Source organism: Etheostoma cragini, chromosome 14, assembly GCF_013103735.1.
Source record: "Etheostoma cragini isolate CJK2018 chromosome 14, CSU_Ecrag_1.0, whole genome shotgun sequence".
In the NCBI taxonomy this organism is placed as follows: domain Eukaryota; kingdom Metazoa; phylum Chordata; class Actinopteri; order Perciformes; family Percidae; genus Etheostoma; species Etheostoma cragini.
In genome coordinates this window covers 14,834,720-14,860,841 of record NC_048420.1, presented here as the reverse complement: position 1 = coordinate 14,860,841, position 26,122 = coordinate 14,834,720, and the positions used below count along the sequence as shown (strand labels likewise).

Sequence of the window (26,122 nt, the reverse complement as noted above, 5' to 3'; positions counted from 1 at the left end):
TCAGCGGCTACTGAGGTGCACCTGGTGGATCTGATTGCTTTGATAAACAATTGCCACCAACAGATAACTGGTTGACTTGTCATACATTACATACAAACTTAAATACACACTCATCTATTGTCCATTGGTTGGCTCAATTGATATTTGTAACATATTAACAGTCTTAATAATCGTGTGTGTGTGTGTGTGTGTGTGTGTGTGTGTGTGTGTGTTCGTTCCTGTGTTCCTGTAGCGGAGTGTGGTGGCCGTTTTAAAGATGAGTCATCAGGGAGGATTCTTTCTCCTGGGTACCCTTTTCCTTATGACAATAATCTGCGTTGTACATGGACCATCGAGGTGGACTCAGGAAACATTGTGAGGTAATGTGAACCACCCAAAGTCTTCCCAGTAGTTAATTTTAAACAACAATGTCATTAATTTAACTGCCTAATTCTTTTGTAAAAATGTGCTATTGAAGAAAGATTTCTTTTAAGTTAATATTGTATTTATCATATAATAATAATGATGAAATGTATCTCAGTTGGGTTTGGATACTTTATAAGAAATCAACAACCACAACATTTTTTAAATCAAATAAGGTTTTTTAAATAGTTGCTCTCTGTGAGCCTTTAGCAGTAGTTAGAGAAAATGCTCTCTGGTTTGATGAAGAGATAACGTTTATATTGTTGATAGTGTTTTAATTTTTGTTTTGCAAATTACAGTCTGCAGTTCTTGGCCTTTGACACGGAAGCCAGCCACGACATGCTGAAGGTTTGGGATGGACCACCTGAGAATGAAATGTCTTTGTCAGAGCTCAGTGGGTCACTGCTACCTGAGGGAATCCACTCCACACTGAACACTGTCACTGTTCAGTTTGAGACTGATTTTTACATCAGCAAGTCAGGATTCGCTATTCAGTTCTCTAGTAAGTTATGTGCAGAACTAATGTGTAAAGACCTTAGACACAACACTGGTGGCCTCAAATGCACAACTCAAAAACAGAAGAATGTTTAACAAAATGTTTACTTCCAAAAAGTTATAATAATGAAAATTGCTCACTAGGAGGATAAACAATTTCTCAAAAACAATGAACAAAAACCTGGTTACATGAGGATCTGGTTAGAACACTTGACAACACTAACACATGGATCAAACCAGACCAACTGGCACAAGACAAAGGGAGAAAATGACTATTTATACATGAGGTAAGGGAAAACAGGTGAAACCAGTCAGGTGCGGGGTAAACAATCACAGTGGCAGGAAATTCACACAAATGGAGGAAGTCAGGGTCTGAATTGAGAGGGAAAGTGAATTCAAAATAAAACAGGAAGTGCACAACAAGTCTAGAAAAGAATGAGTCAACTTAACAAACTTGATGAGACATAACATAATGTACCAAACATTTATACTTCATTCAATAGTAAAATGAGAGAATTTGCAAAAGTTTATCCACTATTGTTGAAGTTCCGTTTATCATGTAGTCTTTAATTTGTGTAAGATTGTAGGTTTCAGGTGTGCTTAAAAGGGACCAATACTGTTTGTTATGACTCTGAAGGCTTTTTCTAGTGTATCTTCATTTGACTAAAACTCAATATGTCACACAACTGAGAATCAAAATGAGCATAAATGTTACTACTTGTTGCTACTTAAAAACTGGATCTTACAGCCAGAAATTATCTTAACAGATGTTTTTATAAAACAGGATAGCAAACAGTTACTTGAAGTAGCACTGATTTTATGCAGTTAATGCATTAGCTTAGTTAGCTATATATATATCCAGTGTTTCACAGATTATTATAGTATCTCTCACCTCTTTCTCCTCCGTTCACTCATTTTTCTCCCTGTCCCCTCTCTGTCCAGGCTCAGTAGCTACAGCCTGCAGGGACCCAGGTGTACCAATGAACGGCAGTCGTAGTGGAGATGGCCGTGAGCCGGGGGATTCAGTGTCCTTTCAGTGTGACCCAGGATACGAACTCCAGGGGGATGACAAAATCACCTGCATACAAGTGGATAACAGATACTACTGGCAGCCCAGCCCGCCTGTCTGCATAGGTGAAAAGACCAGCTTCCATATATTTATAGGGACATAGAATAGATGTGCTGCACAAAAGCTGCGTTTGTTGTGTTTAGTACCTTGCTCAAGTACACATCTTTGTGTGACATAGAAGCGCTGTGTAAAGAAGACAATATTTAGTGGTTTGAACCTGCTGATGTGATTATCCTGCCCACATCTCTCTACAATTTTATGACTACGATTCATTAAAACAATGAAAATAGTTTTTTTATTATACATGGTTGAGCTTTAGAGAATGTGAATTTGATGTCATTTTTAGACTCCATTAGAATGAATGTATATATTTGCTTGTGTTCCCCTCATAGCTCCATGTGGAGGAAACCTAACTGGCTCCAATGGATTTATACTGTCTCCTAACTACCCACATCCCTACCCTCACTCCAAGGACTGCGATTGGCTCATTGCTGTCAACTCTGACTACGTCCTGTCACTGGCTTTTATAGGGTAACCGCCTTTGTTACCTAACAATCAAATTCATTGGCTTTTTTTACTCTCAAACATTTATTTTTCCACAGTGAAATGCCCTCACTTTGTTAAATGACACTGATAAGAAATACAGTTTTATCGCTCGGCCTCATTCTTCAACCAAACAAATGTAAAATCAACATGGACTACGTCACATGGACATTTTGATCTTTTTAGTGCTAGAGAAGAAGATAGGAGATCACCAGGATTCATCATCTAGCAACAATGAATGTCAATCTGGTACATTTAGGACTGGTGAAAAAAAAATTATAATTCCTTATCAAATGATTATGGGCTTGAAACTACCAGGTTTTGATTATTTTGGGGCATACATTGTGGCTTAACCAAAAACTGTCAACGTACTTCATAAACACTCACCAGGACCATTTTAGACCATGACACTGTTTTCTAAAAGTTGATATTTTTACTTCTACCATTAGTGTGAACATGCTCTTTAAATCTGCTCTATGAAAACTTCCTGCATACATTCTTTCTATCTCTTATTTCTATAAAAAATGGAAACTAAACACTGTAAATAACCAGATTACCAATTGAACCTCAATCATAAATGTCAGTGTTGACTCTTTCTGTGCTCCTGTTCTCCCCGTCTACTTCCCCCTACCTCTTGTCCTTATTTCTTTTTTACCTAATCTATCTCTAGTTTCAACATTGAGCCAAACTACGACTTCCTGTATATCTATGATGGTCCGGATAGCAACAGTCCTCTGATAGGTAGCTTCCAGGACAGCAAACTCCCAGAGCGGATAGAGAGCAGTTCAAATACGATGCATTTAGCATTCCGCAGTGATGGATCTGTTTCTTACACTGGCTTTCACTTGGAATACAAAGGTAAAATATTCTCACAATACTACTCCCATCCTTGAATGCTGTATAGTGTTTTGTGCTGGAATAGCTTAAAAGGCTACAAGAGGCAAATGGTACAAACCCCTTATTTTGTATTCTCTGGGAGATTCAGGTTTATTTGAGAATCCTTTACAGCAGGGGGACTTCTAAACAGCAGAGACAAATTTCACTCCAGTATTATCATTAAACACATCTACAATATAATCACCCTGTCATTTATTCTGCAGTCGATCTTATGGTTTATCATAGACTAGATGTCACCAGGAAATAGACTCAACACGTGTACATGTCTTTGTGTGATAACGTGATATAAATAACAGAAAGTACATGCAGTCCAACTGGGAGTGTTTTATAGCCACTTTAACCGTCGATTGTTGAAAACATAATTTTAGTATACTCTGCTTGATGTAATTGCATCAGGGGCTATGTTCTGTCTTATCTGTTTTTCAAAAGCAATATGAAGTGTTTAAGATTTCTCCTGTGATGACAGGATGTCTCCAGAATGTATTTAGAGAGATTTAATTTTCACATTGAACAAAGAAGACTATTGCAGTATCCCTAAACAACCCCCTCTCCCTGACACTGATGATAGTGTGCATCCTACTGATTTTAAGATGGGAACGAGTGATAGGTCTTACCATAAAGTCCCTGTTGAATAAGTGTTTGTTAAAATAGTCTGACAGAGGGGTGAGTTTGATTTACTAGCGCAAAAGAATAATTATTGGCTTCACGTGGACTCAGGAATTAAGTCTTGAGTTGATGCAGGGTGAACGCTAAGCTTTTAGGAAGGAGGCCACGCCATGATTTCCAAGGTTCATGCAGCATACAAAAGCCGAGGGATAAAGTTATCGTTGTTGCCCCATCTTTGGCAAAGGCAGCTAAGTCAAACCGACTGTTTTAAAGGCCAACGAATTGCCTGCCTCACTTGATTATAGCTAACGATGTAGTTAATATTAATTAGACTTATTATTCATGTGGGCCTGTCACTTTTTCTTTGCTTCATCTTCCTCTTTCTCTCGCTGACTTGCTCGTTCTCTTTCTCTCTGTCTAGCTAAGCTGAGGGAATCATGTTTCGACCCAGGTGTGGTTCTGAATGGGACCAGGCTTGGATCCGATTATAAGCTTGGCTCTACTGTCACCTTCTATTGTGAGGCTGGATATGTTTTGCAGGTACAAATACAAAGTGGATTAATGGATGGATGGGTGTCTGCTTGGTTGGTTGGTTGGATGGTCAATTGGGTGACTGGTGGGTTCGCTGGTTGGATGGGTGATTGATTGGTTGGTTGGTTTGTTAGTTAAATGGGTTGGTTGGTTGATTGATTGATTGATTGGATGGATGTTTGGTTTACTGGTTGGTTTGTTTGTTGAGATCGTTTTTCCTGCAGTAAAATGTGGTTTGTTGTCTTCAGGGCTATTCTACCCTAACCTGTAGTATGGGAGATGATGGCAGACCTGGATGGAACAGGGCATTGCCTAGTTGTCAAGGTAACACACACTAAAACACAGACTGGAATAAAACATCCCACACACACAGTTTAAGTTGATTTTAAATCAACAATGTGTTATTTAACGTGTTTGTGTGTGTGATTATGTCCCTCTCTGCCTGTCTTTATGTTTGTGCACATATTTATGTTCTGTCTCCAGCTCCCTGTGGAAGTCGTTCAACAGGAACAGAAGGGACTGTTTTATCTCCATACTTCCCCAGAAACTATACCTCTGGACAGACCTGTGTCTACTCTATATCTGTACCAAGAGAGTTCGGTAAGCATTCAACATGATATTATATGACTGAATATCATCTAAGAATATTTCCCAGTTACATACAGTAGCTGTATGAATCTATTGGGTGTTCTATAGTGTGAAACGGCAGTAGAAAAGCAGAAATTAACAGAATTTTAAAAAGTGTATGTGAATAGACAATAGTCAAAACCTGTGATCACAATTTTCTTTGACATGTATTTTTTTGTTCTTTTACTCAGCGAAACAAAGTCACATTAAAACTTGTTTGATTTTAATGGAGAAACTCCCCAAAGGCCCCCTTTGTGTTTTTTAAACCACTGAAAAACTAGTAGAGATATTACACATGATCGAAGGTAGCTCGCTGGCCATTAATTTGATTCCAGGTCAGGGTTTTATCATTGAAGTGACATTTAAAAATGAGGCATTTTTTTATCTTGCCACTTTTGATTGGAAGCCCTTAAGTCAGACATAAATGAGGCATTATAAAGATATAAATATTGTAGAGGATTCTTGATATTCCTTGAGGCTGTTGGGAATAGGTGGCATATGGAGGAAATGAAGTTGGAAGGTGTGCTTGCTGTGTTTAAAATGTGTGTAAAATGTGAAATAATTTTTAAAACCGGGAGGATAGAGGGTTGAATTTGCAATTTAATCAAATTTGAATCATCAGTGTCACAGGTCATGTCACTGCCAGGTGTTAAAGTTCTTTAAAAAAATGTATCCTTGGAAATAGTAGTTTGATTAAAAAAAATCCCAACTTAAGATTCACTAGCTTTCTTTCTGTTTTCATGAGCAATTTGAGTTTACTCAGTCATCATGGAGATGGATTGGTTGGATTTTAAATATTTATAGTTTGACATTGTCTTCATCAGCAGACACTGTTGAAAGCTCCAGAAAAAGATTGTGTAATAATAATAATAATAATAATAATAATAATAATAATGTAAAAGTGGGCGTTAAATTGGAATTTTTAACATTTGTATCTAATATGCATTCACCATATCAAATATTGATCTCTAAAGTCTGGGTTGACTGATTAGGAACAACTCATTGGGTTTGATTTGTGTTTTTACAAACAATCTCTAACTAGTGGATATGATGTTCAATGATGCCCTGTGATGTTATGAAAAAATAAGTGGCTTTTACTGAGTCTATTGATGGTTGCTGCCTAACTATATTTTGCTTTTGGATTGCCAGCTCCATGTTGACAATTTTACTGAGACGTGCTAACATTTCGGCGTACATATTGTTTAAACCTCAGACAGCCTCCCTACACCTCCCACACAGAGCAAGTGGCAGAGAGTTTGTTTTAAGTCGCTTTCATTTTTGAAATAAAAATTGCATGTCTATAACTAAAAATTACAGTAATTGAATGTTACAGAATCTAGGTTGCAGTTTCAACAGTTTGATTATCAGATATCCACTGGTCTGGTTATTTAAATAGTTAATGATGTTTCACCTTTCATATAAATGGCAGCTTGAGTTTTAACACCTGGTGTGGGAAAACTTTTGGCATGTATCTCAGTGGAGATGCTATACCTCCTAAATAAGGATGTGGCAGAGGGCACCTATTCAGCCAGCTCACCGGTAGGCCTGGCAGCTTCACAGGGATCAATGGCCAGGTTTTTTTCCATCTGATGTCAAGAGCTGAAACTGAAGCCTTTTAAATATACAGTAACACATTTCAATCATTTCATAATGTGGATTGATTTAAACTTTGCTGGACACGTTACAACCTGGACGACCGAAAAGATCTACTAGTTGTACATGACTGCAGTGCAGAGGGATTTTTACTCCCAACTACCAAGCCAAGTGGTGCACACAGTGTCGGACAACACTGCCATGATCCCTTATCTCTGTTTTTTTTTTAATTTGTGTGTGTGTGGCTTTGATTTTGTGTGAGTATTTTTGATTTGGTATGGATATATGTTGTTCTTTCTTGTTATCTTAGTATGAGTAACATCCAGTGCAGTATCTAACAGTGTGTAAGCTATTCCCTGTGTGTGTTAATGCTTTATGAGTCTGCGTGTTATTCTTGATTCATGTATGTCCTCCTGTCTGAAATCTGTTCTGTTTTGAAACGCTCTCAGCTGTGAACTCCTCCACCTGCTATGCGGTCTGTCGATATTACAGCAGGGCATGATGGAAACCTTAATCACTCAAGTTTCCTTAAAATCTATACCCGGTCGGAGCTTTAAGTATTTCTGCTGACAAGCAGAATCTTTGTTTTTTATGACCACTCAAAAGCATGCCCTTATACACATTCTCATGTACGACCATGGCATGGCTGTAATAAATAACTATAAGAGGTTAGATTTATCTGCCCTATAGAGTTCTCTTTTGATGATTTTGTCTTATTGTCGGATCCCGTTTTACATCTGCAGGGACAATCCTACACCAATTGAAAATCCTTTTTTTTTCTTCTGCATTTTATTATTGTACCATCATTTTAGCAATGAGGTTTAACATGAAAGCAGAAAGGGAATCATGTGAGTCATGGCAATGTTTTGGCAAAATGTGGATCGTGTTTTACGTAGAAGAACTCCACAGAGAGAAACAGTCTTGTAAAATGAGACCAGTGACCTTCCTATAGCCAGATATCCTTGGAAATGTTCAGATTTAATCTTTTTTGCTTCTTTTTTTTTACACCTTAGCTTTTGGGGCTAGAGGGAGGGATGGATGGAAAGGTGATATATAATTTTTTTGTGTGTGTGTGTGTGTAGCCAGGGAGCTGGCTTCATTGAGGCTGAAACAAATGTAATTTATCCTAAGGGACATTTTTTCCCATGTGCTGCAGACAAACGCATTTTCATCTATAGTACTAGTACACCTACAGTTTTGCATCTTAAGGCAACTTATAATTGTTTTGAAGACACAGTGATCAACCAAGGCTATGATAATTGTAGTAGTTTGAGCAAATATGGGGCATCAGGCCTCCAGGGACCCTCTAATGGTACATACAACTGCAGCTCCACTCTGAAACCCATGGTTTAGTCATGGTTCATGGCCATTGCAGCAGTTTATTCACCTTCCATCATACTGAAACAGAGTAAACACAGGTTTGACCGGTTACCGCTTGTTTCATATTCCTTTTTTTCACACTTCCTGCTTGTAATACTGTAGAGAAGACAAAAAACATCTTCTCAACATAGTTTTTGCTTACACCAGCATTTCCCACTAGCTGACAACACTGATACACCCTAGCCAACTGAAAAAGGGGGGGGGGAGATGGACTGTTGCTAACAAACGTCCTCTTTTGCCCGGACATGTCCACTTTTTACATACTGTCCGGGCGTCCGGAGGGGGGTTATAAGTTATTGAGTACTTAAATTGACTGGTACTTTGCACACAATACTACAGTAATTTGTTGCGTGACATAATTCCCGAGAGGCTGTCTTGCGGGAAGCTCTGCCGAGCGAACATACAGACAGCAGATCAGACAGCAGAGCTTTGAACACAAAATGCCGAAGCGTAAGTGCAGCTTTGCAGTTGAATTGAAAAACATATTTCCTTTTAGGCTACTGTCCAGTTTGGGACAAGTGGGAGGCGGAGTGCACCGTGTGTAAAGCTAGCACATATGTTTCAGTGTCTAAAGGTGCTGGAGATCTCAACGCTCACATGGACACCAAAAAGCCTTATCTTAATACATTGAAAAGGATTTAAGACATATTTAGTAAAGCTGGATTTTGATCTTACACAGAGTAGGTCATATTTACAACATTATTATACATTTATTTATTTATTTATTCATTTATTTGTAAAGAGAGCTATTGCTTTGTTTCAGATTTTATTTTATTACATAAGTTATTTTTGTACCATTGAGGCATAATAAAGCATGTTCTTTAACCTCTCAGAAGCCTGTCTGAATTTGTGTCTCTTGGCCGGGCCAAGTGTCTTCTTTTTTGGAAATCAAAATATGGTCACCGTAGTTTAGATAGAGGTTGACACTGCAGCTCAATAAATTTAGATTAGGTATTACAGGTTAATTTTAAGGTTAGGCTTACACAGTGGAATGGAATAACAATTTACTACCATTAAAGAGTGGTTAACTCATCCTCTGTTTTTTCAACCCTTTTTGTCTCCAGTCCTCTTTGGACAGTTTGTGTTGTTCCAGACATCTCTAAATGATGTGGTGGAAATCTACGATGGACCCACTCAACAAAACACACTGCTGTCTTCTCTCTCTGGGTCCCACTCTGGTAAGGATGGATGGAGGGCTTGTAATATGGATAGATGGATAGATCGACCTAAGCTCTAACCATATGGATTTCTTCTTAAAGCTTTAGTGCACAACGTTTTGATATTATTGAATGTATCAGCCCCACACAACTCTCTGTATTTTTCAGTATGGCTATGTTCAGAAGATTGTGTCATCCGGCGACTTTTGCACACAGAAACTTGAGTTAAGATAATTAACTCTTCTGAAGAGTCCATTATATATTTTTTGGTCCTCTGTGTCCTACAAGGCTACTAGCAACTGCGTGGAGGAGGGGTGGGGGCTGTCTGCTCTAATAGAAGGCTTGTATCATGTGGACGCACCAACAGTTTTGTTGTCATTACTTTGAAACTACGCACTATAGCTTTAATATTGTCTCTCTTTGATTCCGTCTCCCTAGGTGAGTCTCTCCCTCTCAGTTCTGGAAATCTGATCACAGTGAAGTTTACCACGGTCGGACCAGAAACTGCAAAGGGTTTTCACTTCGTCTACCAAGGTCGGCCAATCACAAGTAGCCAAAGTTGTTGTTTAGATTATTCTTATGATTATTCTTATGATTATTATTATTATGCTAATAGCAATTTAAAAAAAAAATAATTAGATTGTTTCTGTTTAAGGGTTTTCAAAATAGGCTTGTGTTCTTTATGTCAAACATTTTACACAGTTTTGAATTGTTTTCCTACAAAAGCAGTGAGATTTTGTGTGTGAGGTTATAATTGCTACATCATAAACCTTAGCTTTTAGGGGCTATGGGGTACTATGGGTTAACTTATTTTACATACAACTCACTACAGTGATTTTTTGTTTTTTAATTTATTTAGTTTTTAATTCATATACGTTATAACTTTTCTTTAACCGGGGATGTCACTGCCAAGATAGGCAGCAATAACTTCACATTTGGCATTCCTTTCGATATTAACATTTTTTAACCATTGTGCCTTCCTTATTTTTGCAGCTGTCCCGAGGACCAGCTCCACCCAGTGCAGTTCAGTCCCTGAGCCACGCTTTGGGAAGCGTCTCGGTAATGACTTTGCAGTCGGCTCATTGGTGCAGTTCGAGTGCAACCCTGGTTATGTCCTCCATGGCTCAACCGGCATACGGTGTGAGAGTGTACCTGACAACCTGGCACAATGGAATGACACCCTGCCAACATGCATAGGTAAATATGAATCCAGAAATTAGGCAGAAGACATATTTTTGATTCAGAATGTATTAACATCCTAAGATGCATTATCAGCCACACAAGGGATAGTCCATAAAAATAAATGACAAAAACAGACAATTTAAATGCAGATAACATCTTAATGTTAATTCTGTCACCGAGGCTTCGGGCTCTTTGGTCTCCTCCTCTCCAGGGGAAGTGGTGATACGAACGACTTTCTCTTGACAAAGTGTTGGTTTAACCTCTGCTTTTCTCTCCTTTCTGCTCTCTGCTCTCTCCTCTCTCAGTTCCCTGTGGGGGTATGTTGACCTCTCGTCGTGGGACCATCCTATCGCCTGGATATCCAGAGCCCTATGACAATAATCAGAACTGTGTGTGGAAGGTCTCCGTTCCAGAAGGGGCTGGAATACAGGTAGCACCTGTCACACGCTGCTTCCTGGCTGACCTATGTATCATTGGCTTAAAAGCTGATCAGGCAGGATGTCAAAGAAGATAAGATAATATTAGAAGGATGAATGGATGGATGGCTTGTGAGAGAGGGACCATCTAGAGATAACTAGATAGGATCTAATCGTAAGAGATAATGCCTGATTGCGTGTAAGCCAAACTGCTCTCACGGACAAATACAAAGGCAAAGATGCCTCTGACAAAAAATGGAGTCTGTTACACATATTTGACCGGCACCCCACAGCATTACAACTACAGGCAACAAACAGCCTTCGCTCACATCTTTAGTTTCATTTGAATATTTAAAGCAATCATCATTGTGTTTTACTTACTTTCTGAATTTCTTCATAGAATTAGCAAATGTGTATGTGTTTAGCAAATGTTTATCAGATGCAGTCAAATGACAATTTACATGCTTTTGTTTTCTAAGAAATTACATGTATGTCTTTTTCATCTTTATCTGTTTGTCCAGATACAAGTTGTGAGTTTTGCCACTGAGCATAACTGGGACTCTTTGGATTTTTACGATGGTGCCGACAACCATGGACCAAGACTGGGCAGCTACTCTGGTAAACAGTTTGTTCAGTAATATTTATGGTGTTCCTTACAAAGTTACACGTATCAAGGCCCCTCTTGCCAAAAATGAATTTAGAAATTGACTGTGTTTACATGTGAGACAAATTGCTGCAGATTAACCAGTAGGAAACAATTACTCAGTTGTATTATATGATACAGTTATTTTCATCAAGGTATATGGTAAAATCATAGTTTAATATTGAATTGTGAAAATTGTAATGGCAATATGGCAAATATTTTATTTGGAATAACCAGAGACATATTATGCTCAATTTCAGGTTTATTATTGTATCATGTGTTTCTACTAGACCATGTTTATATGCTTTCATGTTCAAAAAACACATTACCTTTCTATTTCTTTCTATCTGAATATACCAGCATTTAACCTCTGTCTGAAACACTCCATTTTAGTGCCTGTCTTTTCAAGCCTCCCTCCCGAAAAAGCTTTTGCAAAGGGGTTATTGTAATGAGCCGGCATGTGACATAGGAAGGGCAACCAAATCTGAATTGCTTGAATCCCATGGTTTAGGTTAGATTTGAGTATATAGAAAAGAATAGTTACATGTTTCAAGGCAAAACCCCTTTACAAGAATTACATAGCATATACACGTAACAAAATAAAGCACAAGAAGAATTCTGTTGCCTTGGAACTGATCACAACAAATATAGCATGACAGTTAATTGCAATATTACAGCATGCAGTGTTCTTCTTCGTCATGATGTTTTGAGGCATACAAAATGCTGGCCATGTGACCCCCTGCTGAGAGTGCAATTAGAGCTAAACTGGTTGCATTCTGAGTCTCCCAGCAGGAGTTGAAGAACACACCCACTGACACCTGTTTATCTGTGATTCCATGAAAGACATGAGAATCTTTTGTTGCATAGCGAATTGATCTTCTTACACTCTAATTCTCTTCTAGGAATAGATATTTCCTCAGCACCCTATCCCATGATGTGTCAACCACATTATTTAAAAAACAATACACGTACTCACAGCTCTAAATGCTCCCAAAATGTAATGCACAATGTAATTAACAATATCTTTAGGTTCATTGTGATTGGAGGAGCAAGAAATATTTTTTTAATTTGTGATAATTATTCACATTTATATTTTTTTGTTTACTATTAACTGGTTACCAGCAATAAAACTAAAAAATAGTTAAAAAAAATAAAAAACTACATTCACAATATTGTCCCTGTGCTCCAACAACTCATATTCAACCAAAGAAATTATTCAGTCTGGGTTAAGCACTCCTCTGGATTCATTCACTCATGTAATACAAGCAACCATCCAAAGAAGGAGTTAGCATTTTCTGGGGATACTAATACTGCTTTTATGGAAGCAATGTCATAGAATTATCTGCTAGATAGTCTATGTCAGGGCTTGGCAACTCTATGACAAACTGGATAAGAAATATATATTATATTTTTGGCAATGAAAAAAGAATGACAGTATTTCTATTTAAACGTAATTAATAAGTAAATACATACAGGGCAATAATAAAAAATGTTGGTGCTAGGGCTAATTACAACTGGTAATTAATATTGTCATACATCCCACAATAACTGTTATGGTTAAATCCACCCACGTTAATTATTTATCATCATTCATCATTTATTAGTGAGTCAAGGAAAAAGAAGTCCATAATGATAATGAATGAATGTTATTTCTCTGGTGTAAGAGCGCTACCAGCAGGGGGGCCGCTGACTGTTCAAAAATATGCTAATTAATTCCCTTCACAACAGGCAACCAATCACATTTGTTGGCCTGATTCACTGTGGATTCAAAAGATTGTCTCTTTAACTTAGATATGATTTGCTGACACATCTGCCACTGAGCAAAAGACAACATGTACGTCAAAACAAGCTCACTGGCCTCGAGAAAATGTTAAAACTCAAGTGGTTAGTGTCAGAAGACACTTTTGTCACTGTTGCGTCTTTGAGCAAGCCAAGACAATCACATTTTCATTGATAACAAGATTAGAGTAGGTAATTATTCCTTTACATTAGAGGATATCAGCTACTATCTTATTGTAAAGGACTCTGGCAGAATCACACAGTACCTGTTTTTTACTTTGTACTTCACCTAGCCATGCTAAGTAGGTCAAGCCAACATTGGAAAAGTGGTTTGAACTAAAACAGATGTCTCATATAAAAGTAATTCCTTTCTCCCTCCATCAAAAACACCAAAAAAGTGAAAATGTTGATCTGGGGGGCCTTTGTTAGATCCTTTGCTGTCAGATAACTAAGATTATTTGCTTTCCACCCTCAGTTGAGAAATGAAACAAATGTGATCATGGTAGTCTATTGCTTTCTTTCTCTCTTCTTGCTATCAGGCACCACCATCCCCCTTCTCCTGAATAGTACATCTAACAGCCTCTATCTCAGCTTCAACTCTGATATTAGTGTCTCAGCTGCTGGTTTTCACTTGGAATATACAGGTAACATACTATGTATATATAAGCTCTATATACATGATGATGTCTGAAACTTTTACAAAATTGTTTATTTCACATTTCTTATCAGCTATTGGTCTGGAGTCATGTCCAGAGCCTCAGACTCCAAATTATGGAATAAGACAAGGAGACAGATTTATGGTGGGAGATGTCGTACAGTTTTCATGTGAACAAGGATACTCTCTTCAGGTAAAATACAACCTATATTTGTATATACTGTTTGTGTTTTGGCAGAGATTCATACTGAGAGACTGAGAGGCATTGGAGAATAGCCATTTCAGATAAACAAAACACACACATGCATTACAAATTGCAGTTTAAGGGTCCCATGGCATTTCACTTTATGATGTTTTTTAACATTAATATGCGCTCCCCCAGCCTGCCTTTGGTCCCACAGTGGTTAGAAATGGCAATAGGTGTAAATCAAGCCTTGAGTATCCTTCTCTGCCTTTGTGAAAATAAAAAGCTCAGAAGGGCCGATCTGGAATCTTGCTCATTATGAGGTCATAAGGGGTAAGGTTACCTCCCCTTTCTCTATTTGACTGCCCAGATAATTTGGCCCATGAGAGACATTGTGGCTTTCAAACAAGCAAAGTGGCAGTTGGTCAAGGCCACACCCCCAGCTGCCAACTTGCCCCCCTCCCTCCTCCTCAAAAGCTACAGACTCAGAAATTGCACATACTAAGGAAAGCTCATTGACTGGCTCTAGTGGCTGTATTTCTGCACCAAGACATAATTTAGGAAAAGAGACTTCAGATATGGTACAAGGGGACCACTAAGGTCTATATAAAAGCATTTAAAGAGCACAATGTCATGGGACCTTTAATTCAAACCAACTGTCAGATACGTATGTGGAATCATTAAAAGCTTATCTGATGTGCCGCCTTTCACTCTTTTCATCCCCTGGCTGCAGAAACCAAGAACTATTTAAACTGTAAATCAGAAGGAAAGCCCACTCTCGGGTGCTTTTCCAAGCTCTTACTAAACATACAACTCTGGTGTGGTTTGCACAACTCTTTAATAATGTATGTCTCTGGTGTGGTCTGCCAATTTCTGTTGAGTACAGTAGACAGCTCTAATGTTCTTGCTTTGCCTGTAGCTTATATATACATGTGTATTACTACAGCTCTACAGCAGGGGTCTTCAACAGGGGGTCTGGTACAGGTACTGCATGGGGGTCGCGAAAGTTTTGGTTGATTAGACTTTTTTTTACCACTAATTGAAATGTCTTTAAATACACATTAACATGAATTCAACACACTGTGGTAAACAGATAAATGGAGGCAGAAGATGTCTTTCAGTCATCAATGCACACATTCAGCGACACACAGGAGCTCTTTCAAGCTGGGCACCGTTTCATTCACAACACCTGTCCCATCAACGAGGAATCAGAATCAGAAATACTTTAATAATCCCAGGGCGAAATTACTTTCGTTACATTACTCCATATGTAATAGACATTACTTACTTCAGTTTGATATAACACAATTTTATACAATATATATAATTAGGGGGTCCCCGCTCTATCTCGCCATCAGTTTGGGGGTCCTTGGCCTGGAAAACGTTGAAGACCCCTGCTCTACAGTATTATTACAGAGTATTGCTGAGGAGATAAACACTTTACTTTTAAACCTAATTCGTTATTATCCATAGCAATTTCTCAACTCAATTTAAATGCTAATAGATTGTGGTTGCTTTTACATTTCTAGGGCAATGCCCATATTACCTGCATGCCTGGACCTGTTCGAAGATGGAACTACCCTGTACCACTATGCCTTGGTAGGTGTTTTCCAACAGTACATATATGCATACACACATGCATGCAATCTATTCTGGATATACTGAGATACGTGCAAAACCTCCGTGCTGCAGAAATGATGCAAGCAGTCTCCTTTGCCTACCCTGACTCTTTGGATCCGTTAGATCAATTTGCTGTTTTGTGATGAGCTGATTATTTAGTATTCTGTGCAGAATATGATTAAGCTTTTAAACTGATGCAAAGCTAAGTCAGAGTCTGCCATAAACATGCACAGTGTGCTAAAGCATCAGCATGCACTGAGGCAAACTGAGGGGAAACAAGCCCTGGTCCCACATCAACTTGCACAATGGTAATTTATTCAGAAAGAGTATTTATTAAAGACTTAGAAAATGAATGTGTTATTCAGAATGATGCAAACTGTCAGGTCGAAGATACTTTAGTGTCCTGCCAGCAGCAGAATCTTATAAAAGGAGAAGTACTTTACGTCTGCTGTACTACTTTTAATGTGTTGCTTTCAAAACCAAACCACTGTTTTTCTTTTGTCTGTCTTCCTTTGTTATGCATTTGTTTGCATTTGTATGTTTCCAGCCCAGTGTGGTGGGTCTATGACAGATGTAAGTGGAGTGATTCTAAGTCCTGGTTTCCCCGGCAACTACCCCAGTGGATTAGACTGCACATGGACAGTCAACTTACCTGTCGGCTTCGGTAAGAAACACTGTCAATGGTGTGTCTGTGTGTGTGTGTGTCTGTGTGTGTGTCTCTGTGTCTGTCATTCATGAGTGGCTGTACATGAATCATCTACAAATGCTTTTATTGCCAGCCTATGAGTCAGTCAAGCTTTGCTAATTGCTTCAAATGTCAAAATGTTTCTCAGGTATCCATCTCCAGTTTCTGAACTTCTCTACTGAAGCGATCCATGATTATTTGGAGATCCGCAGTGGAACACTGGAGCTGGGCTCGGTCATTGACCGGTTCAGCGGTCCAGTCATCCCCAAGCCTCTGTTCAGCACCACGCACCAGACTAGCTTCTTTTTCCACAGTGACTATTCACAAAACAAACCAGGGTTCCACATCACATATCAAGGTAAATGTTGTCTCTACAAGCTGCTATCCAACATTTTGTGTGCACTGATCATTTGCTAAGCAAAGAAAACAAGAGCAGATGTCAGACGATGCTCTTGATTCGCTCAGAAACAGCAAACGTTTTCCAACGTGGAAACTTGGGTGTTAGATTTATATAGGTATCTGATTCTTACTTCATTTCTCAGGAGCAACTAACAACACAAGGATTTCTTTACTTTCTCAGACAGCAATAAAAATATTTTTTGAATTCTAAAGCAGTTGCTAAAAGATTACGACATGCATAAAAGTCCTTGATTCATTTCAGTGATGAAATGAGTTTCTATTTATTTTATCTGACACTGAAAAGTTTTTTTTTAGCAGTCTTATATGTATTATGACAAATCTTGTAGATGGCCTAAATGTGTTACTGGTAATTCCATTTATGTGCAAATTACACACTGATAATTCCTTTTATCTCATGACAGGGCACTGTCAAAGTGTTTCAAACCAGGAAAAAAGAATGTGAACACTAGCAGTATTTTTTTTATTTCTACTACAACTTCTACTAATATTTGTCTTTCTCAATACCTCTCGTAGCTCTGAAAAGTCACTGCGACTAGAACGTTTTGAGAGTATTTTTTGAGTGCCTCTTTAGTGCATGATACCTTTGTCATAAAGTTAGTAATCTTAATTTGTATCTAGAAGTCTGCAGCTGTTACTTTTTGTTGCTCTCCAGCATTTCATATGTCATTGTTATTTGAGTTTAAATAAGAACAAAGGAATTACGAGTTAGTCTTTTCTGTACTGACTATATGTTATTCAGTGTTAAAATGGATGTATGCATTCTCTCTTTCTACAAATAACTTGATTTTAGTTTTTCAAAATGTTCCTATTTTTTACTAATCTGGGTTATTGTCTCTCAAGCCTACCAGCTCCAGAGTTGCCCAGACCCTCGGCCATTTCGAAACGGCATTGTGATTGGCACAGATTTCAGTGTTGGGATGACGGTGTCGTTTGAATGCCTGCCTGGATATTCTCTGATCGGAGAGGCTTCCCTCACATGTTTACATGGTATCAGCAGGAACTGGAATCACCCGCTACCGCGTTGCGAAGGTAATACTAAAGTTATAGAAAGCTGCCTATTACGATGTCAGAATGACATGTGTTTTACAGCTAGATGTAAAATGACCACGTGGTGTATTGTGAAGGGAATACAAATTGTGTTAGGCACTTTACGGCAGTTAGTTTTGCTATTATTGATTATATCACTTTCTGAAAAGAACATCATTTATGTCTTATATGGGGCTTGCAACCATAATGTACACAGATCCCAAGGAAAATGAAAATATACATGTATGCTGGTGAACTATTCTTTCAGTCCAGAGGAGGAGTTTTTGAGAGACTGTGTATTCCCCTAACCATCCTAAAAGCACCCTCATTTATAGCTGCTTTTTAATAGCATTTCAGCACTGATATCATCACCTCTGTGATTATTGGTCACGTTGTATAGTACAATATAACTAGTGGGAAAATAAACAAACAAGCAATTACAAGCATATACAACTTATTTAACACAAAAATGAAATGTGTTCCCCTTTAATTTTAATGAATGTGAGAATCTAAATTACAATGGAGTATACAATAAATCTGGAAGACGTAAGCGAGGTGTCTGGCACATTATTGTACTTTCCAGTGGTGAAATTATATCATTACATTATATTATCCCCATTTTATGACAAGTATCTGCACAATAATCCAAGGTTTGTTTTTATTTATTTTTTTAAGGCTACACTTTAAAGCACTAACACTCATTCAAGGACCCTTAATTTAAAAAACCTAATATTCCATTTTATAGCTCTCGGCCGTGGTAACTTCACAACGCTGATGAGCAACACCCACATTCCCAAGGAACACCTGTGCTGCTGAGCTAAAATAAAACTGTAATGACAATTTGTTAAAGGTATTAAGGTGTTATCCTGTGGTCATTACATGACTGATAGAGATGTGTTTTCTCTCAGCCATCCAGACAATTACTAAAGCTTCACAATGGTAATACTAATTTGCTGGTAATTTATTAAGGGTAATTCTGTTATTCTATGTCACAGCTCTCTGTGGTGGCAACATCACGTCATTAAATGGGACTATTTACTCTCCTGGTCACCCTGAGGAATACCCCAACTTCCAGGACTGTGTGTGGAGTGTTAGAGTTCCTCCTGGACATGGGATTTACATCAATTTTACTGTACTGAGCACTGAGCCCATTTATGACTACATTACTGTCTGGTAGGTGTTATTTACTTATTTAGTTTAATTGCTTTTCCACATGTATACCTTACAGCTCAAATTACACTGTTCATCCTCATTATGTGCTGCTGCTTATCAATCTGTTCCACCTTTTCCAGCTTCAGCGGGGTTCATTTCCCTTAGCATTGTTCTCTCCTTTTTTGACTGAATAGCCTGTAATTTGTACCACATGCAGACAACTTATGCTACACACATACACACACCAACTCTCTCACATGGGATGTCATGCTCTTTAACATCTTTTCAGAGCTGGCTACTAATTGGCTAAATTCCTGCAAGGGTAACCGTGACTACAGACGTCTCTCTTTTAATTTAAAGCTACTCTAACAAAATGTACTTCTTGTCATGTTTTAACCGTTTCTCTATACCCCTAAGTCTCTCTCCCATTCCCTCTTCTGCTATCTCCAAGTCTCAGTCAGTCTTATATGAAATGTATAACACAACCTTTTCTCACGTCATTATTCTTCTTAAGGAGAGCAGCCATTGGCAACCGCAGACGTTTTGTCAATGCAAAATCTGTAATATTTTACAGTGCTTAGGTAGCATGTTACACAGTTATTTGCAAGTAAACGGTGGCAGCAGAACCATAAATAGGCAATTTATTTCTATTGTTGTCATGTTGCTGCCCCTTTTCTATAGCTAAAGCCTGTTTCCTATTAATAGACGACAGGGTGTAGCAACAGTTTAGAAACATCACCTGGCATACAGACATGTAGAGGCAAGGCTAGGCAAGGAAGACAACAGCAGCAGTGTGAGACATGGCTTGCTGCTGATGCATTCCGATGTATTTTTAGACCAACACAGAAGGACCAAATGTCTGTCTTGTACTTTTGTTAGCCTGTCATGATGTGAGCATTGCCAACCTTCCAGATTTCTTCCACAGCCCTCAGAAAAGCCCTTTTAAATAATTTGCAGGATGACCACCGTTCCATCTGGCTTAATCTCGGCTAAGGTGCTGGAAGCACCGATGAATCCAAACTGGTAGAAGAGTTATCCACACACTTAGATCTACAGGATGCAGTATCACACACTGCTATAACTAAAAACTCTGTTAGCTTTCTAGACAGTCTGGCCATCAGAAGCCGTCATTGGAAACTCAAAAAATACCTGCCAGGTGATTGGATGAGGCATCTGTCTATCATGTTTGCCATTGTTATTTTAAACAAACAATTGTGGCCGTCACACATACCTAAACCATACACATACAATACATACCACCACCTAATGTCTCAGGACCCATTTATCGCCAACAATGGTCTGTATGTTTAGGTATCACTGTCTGCTGTGATAGCATTATTATGCCAGTTTTTCACATTTTAGGTGAAACAATCTGACTGTCACCAAACCAACAGCTAACATTAGATGCTACTCAACATTGATCAATAAGTCTTGACCAGAGATGTCTCCCAACACATTCAAAATTATTAGTTTACTTGAGCCTTCAATATCAATTGATTCTGTGTTTAGTCTTTATATGTTAGGAAATAGTTAAACAGGCCCAAGATGCTGTCTATAGATTGCTTTTTTTGTCCGACTAATGATTCAGAGCCAACAAATACTAATATGCAATAATCAAGAAATCAAATTTGTGACGCTGGACCCAAAGAATGTTTGACATTTTTGCTTGATAATTGACTTATTGACTATTAATCAGTTTTCAGGTGCTGGATAGTGAACACAATCATGTGAACTAATCTTGTTGGTTGTCTAAACACACTTGGAGAACATCTGAGAAATGCTTCTCTTTTGGCATTTTTCCATTACATGGTACCTGCTCGACTCACCTTGACTCTACTTGCCTTTTTTGGTTTTCCATTATGAAAAAAAGTACCCGGTACGTGCCAACAGGTACTTTTTTGTCGTCCGGCTGTGGCAACGTGGCAACAGCTACGAAAACAACACCTCTTTGACGTTCTGTCGAGTTAGGTCCCAACAGTTTCCTGCGGCGTTGCTATGACCAGCCACGCTTGCCTCACGCAAGACGGGGCACCGAGTGTATCCGCTGCAAATACGATCAAGTACAGCAGCTTGTTTTCTTCACCCACTGGGCTGAGACTTTCCCAAACCACAATACTCTTGAGCCATGTGCTGTCCGACCACAAATGATTCTGTGACTTCCATGGATTGGTCGCACAGCATGTTTCTGACACTGCCGTCAGGTGGAAAAGATGAGATACTGTTCAACTCACACAAACCAAAGACAGCAATCACATACAATCCTACTTCAAAAAATGATCACAATCTCCGTCACACATTCACAAAGTTGGCTCCCTGTAGAGAGCACCGTTTCAGTCGTAAAGGTGTGATTTTCACAGTAGTCTCCAGAGCCAGCCAACCTGACCGTCAGTTAGTCTGCTAATTGGTCTCATACTGGGAGCCGTACTACATGATTCCATTGTAAGGATTATGATATGTGTCACAGATGTTACCTTGTGCTACCTCATACACTACCTTCTCTGTACTCTATATGTTGCCATAATGTGCTTATTTTTTGTTAGTGTGTGATTATTAACAATAAGCAACAATGAATGAAAGTACTCAGACTCTGAACCACTTAATGTAAATCAGAGCAGGAGATGTTTCCTTGCATAACCTGACAGGTATAATTGGCTTCATCCAAAAACACTTAACAGCAGGAACTAATCATTCCATTTAACTTAATGATGACTTTTTTTCACTGATAATGAGCCAGCTATTGGTTAGTTCCAGTCTGACAGCTGGTGGGTCATTAAAGGTGAAATATGTTCACGCCATTGCACAGAGAGCCTGACCTCCCAGTTGACAGATATCTTCCTGTCTGCCTTCTGGAGTAATTGTGTAACTTTTCATGAATGCCAAGCTGATATTAGTGGCAGAACTAAAGCCAAGTCTGCAATTCGTTATTGTGTTTGTTATATTATGATCGGACGGTTCAATCAATATTTATGAACTTGAGTGTCCCAAAGCAAGAATAAGAGAGCCAGAGCTCTGAACTCTGTTGTTATTGAGAGATAAAAAAGAGCTGCCCTTTTGTAAGTGAAGTGAAATTTGAGTTTTTGAAGGCTTTATGTCTAAATGAGCTTTGTGACATTGTAGTTTGGATTGTTTGGAGAGGGAAGATGAGCCCATACCCATGCACAATCACTCTGGGTGTCGGCACTTTATCACACAATGTCCGACTCCATTCGCAGTCAATGGAGCAGCTCCAGGTTTTGCCTCATGAATATTGTCAAGTTTCTTCTATCTTTGTTTCTAGCCTTGAAGAAACCATTTCCTCATCACAAATAGCCGTTTGACTGCTAGAGATGACTGCAATAACTTATTCAAATTATGTTTTAGGTTGACTTTTCTCTCCAATTGTTCTGTAAAGAACGATCACATCCATTCGTTTATGGGTCTTTGGTCTCTGAGTAACCCCTTTGTAACAAAAGCTTTCTGTTTGGGTGTGTGTTTCTCTTTTTGTTTCTTTATAGGGATGGCCCGGACCAATCATCTCCTCAGATTGGCCAGTTTAGTGGAAACACAGCTTTGGAGTCTGTCTACTCTACTTCAAACATCATCCTCATCAAATTCCACTCTGACTTCTCTGGAGCCGGCTTCTTTGTCTTAAGCTACCACGGTGAGACACATACATTATCAATTTTGTCACAGAGCTAGTGATGAAAACATTGATTGTATTTGTTCAGGTTAAAATACTATTCTCTGCAGTTGGCTTTGTTGTCCTGAGGTATAGAAGTAAAACTATAATGCTATTGTTAGTTGTATCTGCAGTGACGGCATTGATTTGTTTGCTGTTGTGTGAGACTTCTTCAAATTCATCCTTATTACATTCGACTCAGACATGCTTCCTTTGACTCATTAGGACTTATGAAGTTTGGTTTTCCACCAGAACTTTTTACTTTTTGACTGAAGTTGGTGTTTGTGTCACAGCCTACCACATAAAACATTAGTGCTGCTATTGATAGTTTACATTGTAAGGGGTACTTTAGAAAGTTCCTCTTTTAATGAACTCTTTAACATTTGGTCAGCATTTCATAGCTTTTATGAATCTGCTTTCTTTTTTTGTATGTACTGTATGAGGCGTTATTTCAATGCCACTACTCCTGCTACATGTTACTTTAAATTATAGCCATTGGGCTTACAAATGAGTTACAAATACTTCAGCAAAGTATTTTTATCATGTGTGATTTCCTTTTGGCCAGATCTGAATCCCTTTTTCCAGGTCTCACTTGCTTCTTTACAGAATGCGTTAGCCAGTGGGTTTCTTGCCCAAATATGAATTAAAATATTTAAAAAAAATTAAAAAGTAAAATACTATAGATGAGTGATCAATATACGGTAAGAAACATATTACATACATAACCTATTACCATTGTCATATGCAATATATACATATTGCTATTGTCGGAAGTAAAGTAGCTTAGGACAAAGTTGGTTTGTTAAAAATAAAGAAGAAGTTTTAAAAGAGTTTATTAATCTTTAAACTTAACCTGTTTCGGAATGTGTTGTTTTGTCATTGCCATTGTTTACCTTCAGTTCCAATTTTCCTTGTTTAAAACAATTGCTATAATCTACTGTAATAGCTTTAACTTTTAACAACACATGAAACAGGACATAATCTAAAGAATAATAAACTTGATATTTTGATGATTTTCAAATAATTTTGTTTTAATTGATACTATTGTCGTGAAACTAATTATTTATTCTAAGGGAAACATTTTCATAAAACAATGCCCTCAGTGATAATCTGTGCATTAGTTGGTCTCACTTTGCACAATAGACCATAAAAGTTTTTTGTGTTGTGTTGTGCTGTTGTGCACACATACAGTTGTGTTGCCTCTACGGCATTGTGAAGATTGCATTTTTCTGTTCCTGTGCTGGTCTTTCTCCATGGCAAAACTGTCTGTGCCATTCGGTTTTTCATTTCATTTCAATCTTTTTGCTGTGGTCATTCAGCGCGCTTTAATGTACCTTTGTTTTCAACCCCAGTTTAAGATGAAAACCCTCTGCAATCATCTTTTTTCATTGTTTCGCCTGCAACATCAATCTTTAGACACTTTGGGCTTTTTTTGTCTCTATCCATTGACTGTCATGTGAAAACATTTGACTCCATGTGTCTTCTTTCTTTGACTTGACCATTTAAAGAATCACATGCTCATTTTTGTGATTATCACATAAACTCAATTATTTTAAATAATTGATAAAAAGTATCAGTGACAGTGTATTTTGTTAAATTCCCTTACTATTTTTTGGGAAAGCAAAATCATATACTGTAAGTAGTAAGGTACCTTTCTTTCGTTTAAGAAATCCTCATTATTTGGAGAGGGTTGGATGTTATCTCCACTGTCTTTAATTATAAGTCTGTCCAACATTTGGATATAGTGTAGTGTCCCTTGATTACAGAAGGTGTATGGTCTAGTATTATTAGGAATGTACAAATCCTATAAAGTTAATCCCATAATGTTTTTACTTTAACTAAAAGATAACAGATTAACCTAATGTCTTAACAGCCATCATAAAGCATTATCATCAAACTTACAAAGAATAAATGAATGCTTTTATTTTGTCAACACAAGGTTTTCACTAAAGAGTAAACGCTGCTTATATTCCTCACTATCATCACAATTTTCCTGAAAAAGTACTTTTTGGATGAAGGTTAAGTCTGACAGAATGGCTTCTAATGAGTCTAACTTTCTTTATACCCTTCACAACACATTCATTTATACACTGTATGTGAACAGCCTCCGCCCTTTCCCTCGTGAAGCTTATATTAGCTTCTTCTCAAAAGTTTCTGTTCAGTGCTCTTTGGTTAAAACATGTCAACTTGGGTTTATTTGTTGAGCAGGCTTTCCCTTTTCAGATAGATGTCATGTTGTTAATGAATTTCTGTTTGCGAGTTTTTAACTGTCAGCTATCAAACTCACACAGGCACAGTACAACAGATCTGATAGATTTAAGTTTATTTTCAATTTCTGCTTTATTGGAGGATGCACAGCAGAGAGTGACGGGGTGATGGATAAGAGGGAGACAGGATGACATGTACGGCAGTGGTTGTAAGCATTAATTTGTAAACTTCTGTTTTATTAGAGAATGTAACAAGAAAGACAGGTGAGAGAGAGTGTTAGGTAACCACAATGTGTGTGAAATGGACACCCTATTTGATTTGTGCAGAGATGCATTAAATTCTTCATTAATAAATATGGGATAGAGTTTCTTCAGCCAGAGGTTCTGACAATAAGGGGCAAAGTTCAACATTTCTTTCATCCTTTAGCATTTCTTTCTTTAGCATCTTTCAATGACGCAACTGAAATTCAGAATGTCACAGTTTGCGATGCCAAATCAATCCCAGAGGAGGCATCAATCCACTGTTTAAAGGGGGATGTTTATCTATGTCACTATCCTTTTATTTATTTATCTTTGGGTCAAGGATCTGAATGCTAGTGCTTCAATGCAGTGATGAGGATCACACAGTGGTGGATAAGGCTGTCATAGACGTGAGACTGAGAAAGCTAATGTGACATGAATGTGGAAGTAGCTATAAAAAAATGGTCCTGGAGCTTAGTGAGATCAATGACTGCTCACAGTGATCCTCTCCTCCCGCGCACAGAAGCATAGACATAGACATAGCTGCACACACATTAACACATGCAAGCACACTCAGACATGCGCACATGCTGGCTGGCACACACACACACACACACACACACACACACACACACACACACACACACACACACACACACACACACACACACACACACACACACACAGACCACAGGGCTTTGATATGCCTGAGAGAAGCAGATACTATTGGCAGGTCTCATTTTCATAGTCAATTTCATCCTGACTTATAGCCTTCAGCCCTGTCTCCCTCTGTCTCTCTCTCGCTCTCTCTTGTTCTCTTTCTCCCTCTCTCTGTCTCTCTCACTGTTAGTGAGTGATCTATGGTCATGCAGTAATATTGATTACAGCCCTCAGCTCAGTAGCTGTGAAGTGAGTTCCTTTTTATGATTCAAGACATTGGTGTATCTGTGTATCT

At 38.3% G+C, this 26,122-nt stretch overlaps 1 protein-coding gene across 1 annotated transcript in view; it reads left to right on the top strand.

Moving 5' to 3' along the window:
* The window catches only part of LOC117957175 (CUB and sushi domain-containing protein 3-like), a gene marked incomplete at its 5' end in the record, with an annotated part of 260,410 nt that overhangs the window by 195,043 nt on the left and 39,245 nt on the right, over positions 1 to 26,122 (top strand). Inside the window, 21 exons of the mRNA XM_034892771.1 lie at positions 233 to 359; positions 702 to 904; positions 1,840 to 2,031; positions 2,359 to 2,497; positions 3,180 to 3,367; positions 4,434 to 4,552; positions 4,792 to 4,867; positions 5,027 to 5,143; positions 9,208 to 9,321; positions 9,739 to 9,834; positions 10,294 to 10,497; positions 10,788 to 10,912; positions 11,420 to 11,516; positions 13,860 to 13,964; positions 14,050 to 14,168; positions 15,689 to 15,758; positions 16,327 to 16,443; positions 16,613 to 16,822; positions 17,725 to 17,913; positions 18,906 to 19,083; positions 22,557 to 22,702. Of these exons, the coding sequence (XP_034748662.1) occupies positions 233 to 359; positions 702 to 904; positions 1,840 to 2,031; positions 2,359 to 2,497; positions 3,180 to 3,367; positions 4,434 to 4,552; positions 4,792 to 4,867; positions 5,027 to 5,143; positions 9,208 to 9,321; positions 9,739 to 9,834; positions 10,294 to 10,497; positions 10,788 to 10,912; positions 11,420 to 11,516; positions 13,860 to 13,964; positions 14,050 to 14,168; positions 15,689 to 15,758; positions 16,327 to 16,443; positions 16,613 to 16,822; positions 17,725 to 17,913; positions 18,906 to 19,083; positions 22,557 to 22,702 (2,931 nt within the window). The remainder of the gene's footprint in view (positions 1 to 232; positions 360 to 701; positions 905 to 1,839; positions 2,032 to 2,358; positions 2,498 to 3,179; positions 3,368 to 4,433; positions 4,553 to 4,791; positions 4,868 to 5,026; positions 5,144 to 9,207; positions 9,322 to 9,738; positions 9,835 to 10,293; positions 10,498 to 10,787; positions 10,913 to 11,419; positions 11,517 to 13,859; positions 13,965 to 14,049; positions 14,169 to 15,688; positions 15,759 to 16,326; positions 16,444 to 16,612; positions 16,823 to 17,724; positions 17,914 to 18,905; positions 19,084 to 22,556; positions 22,703 to 26,122) is intronic.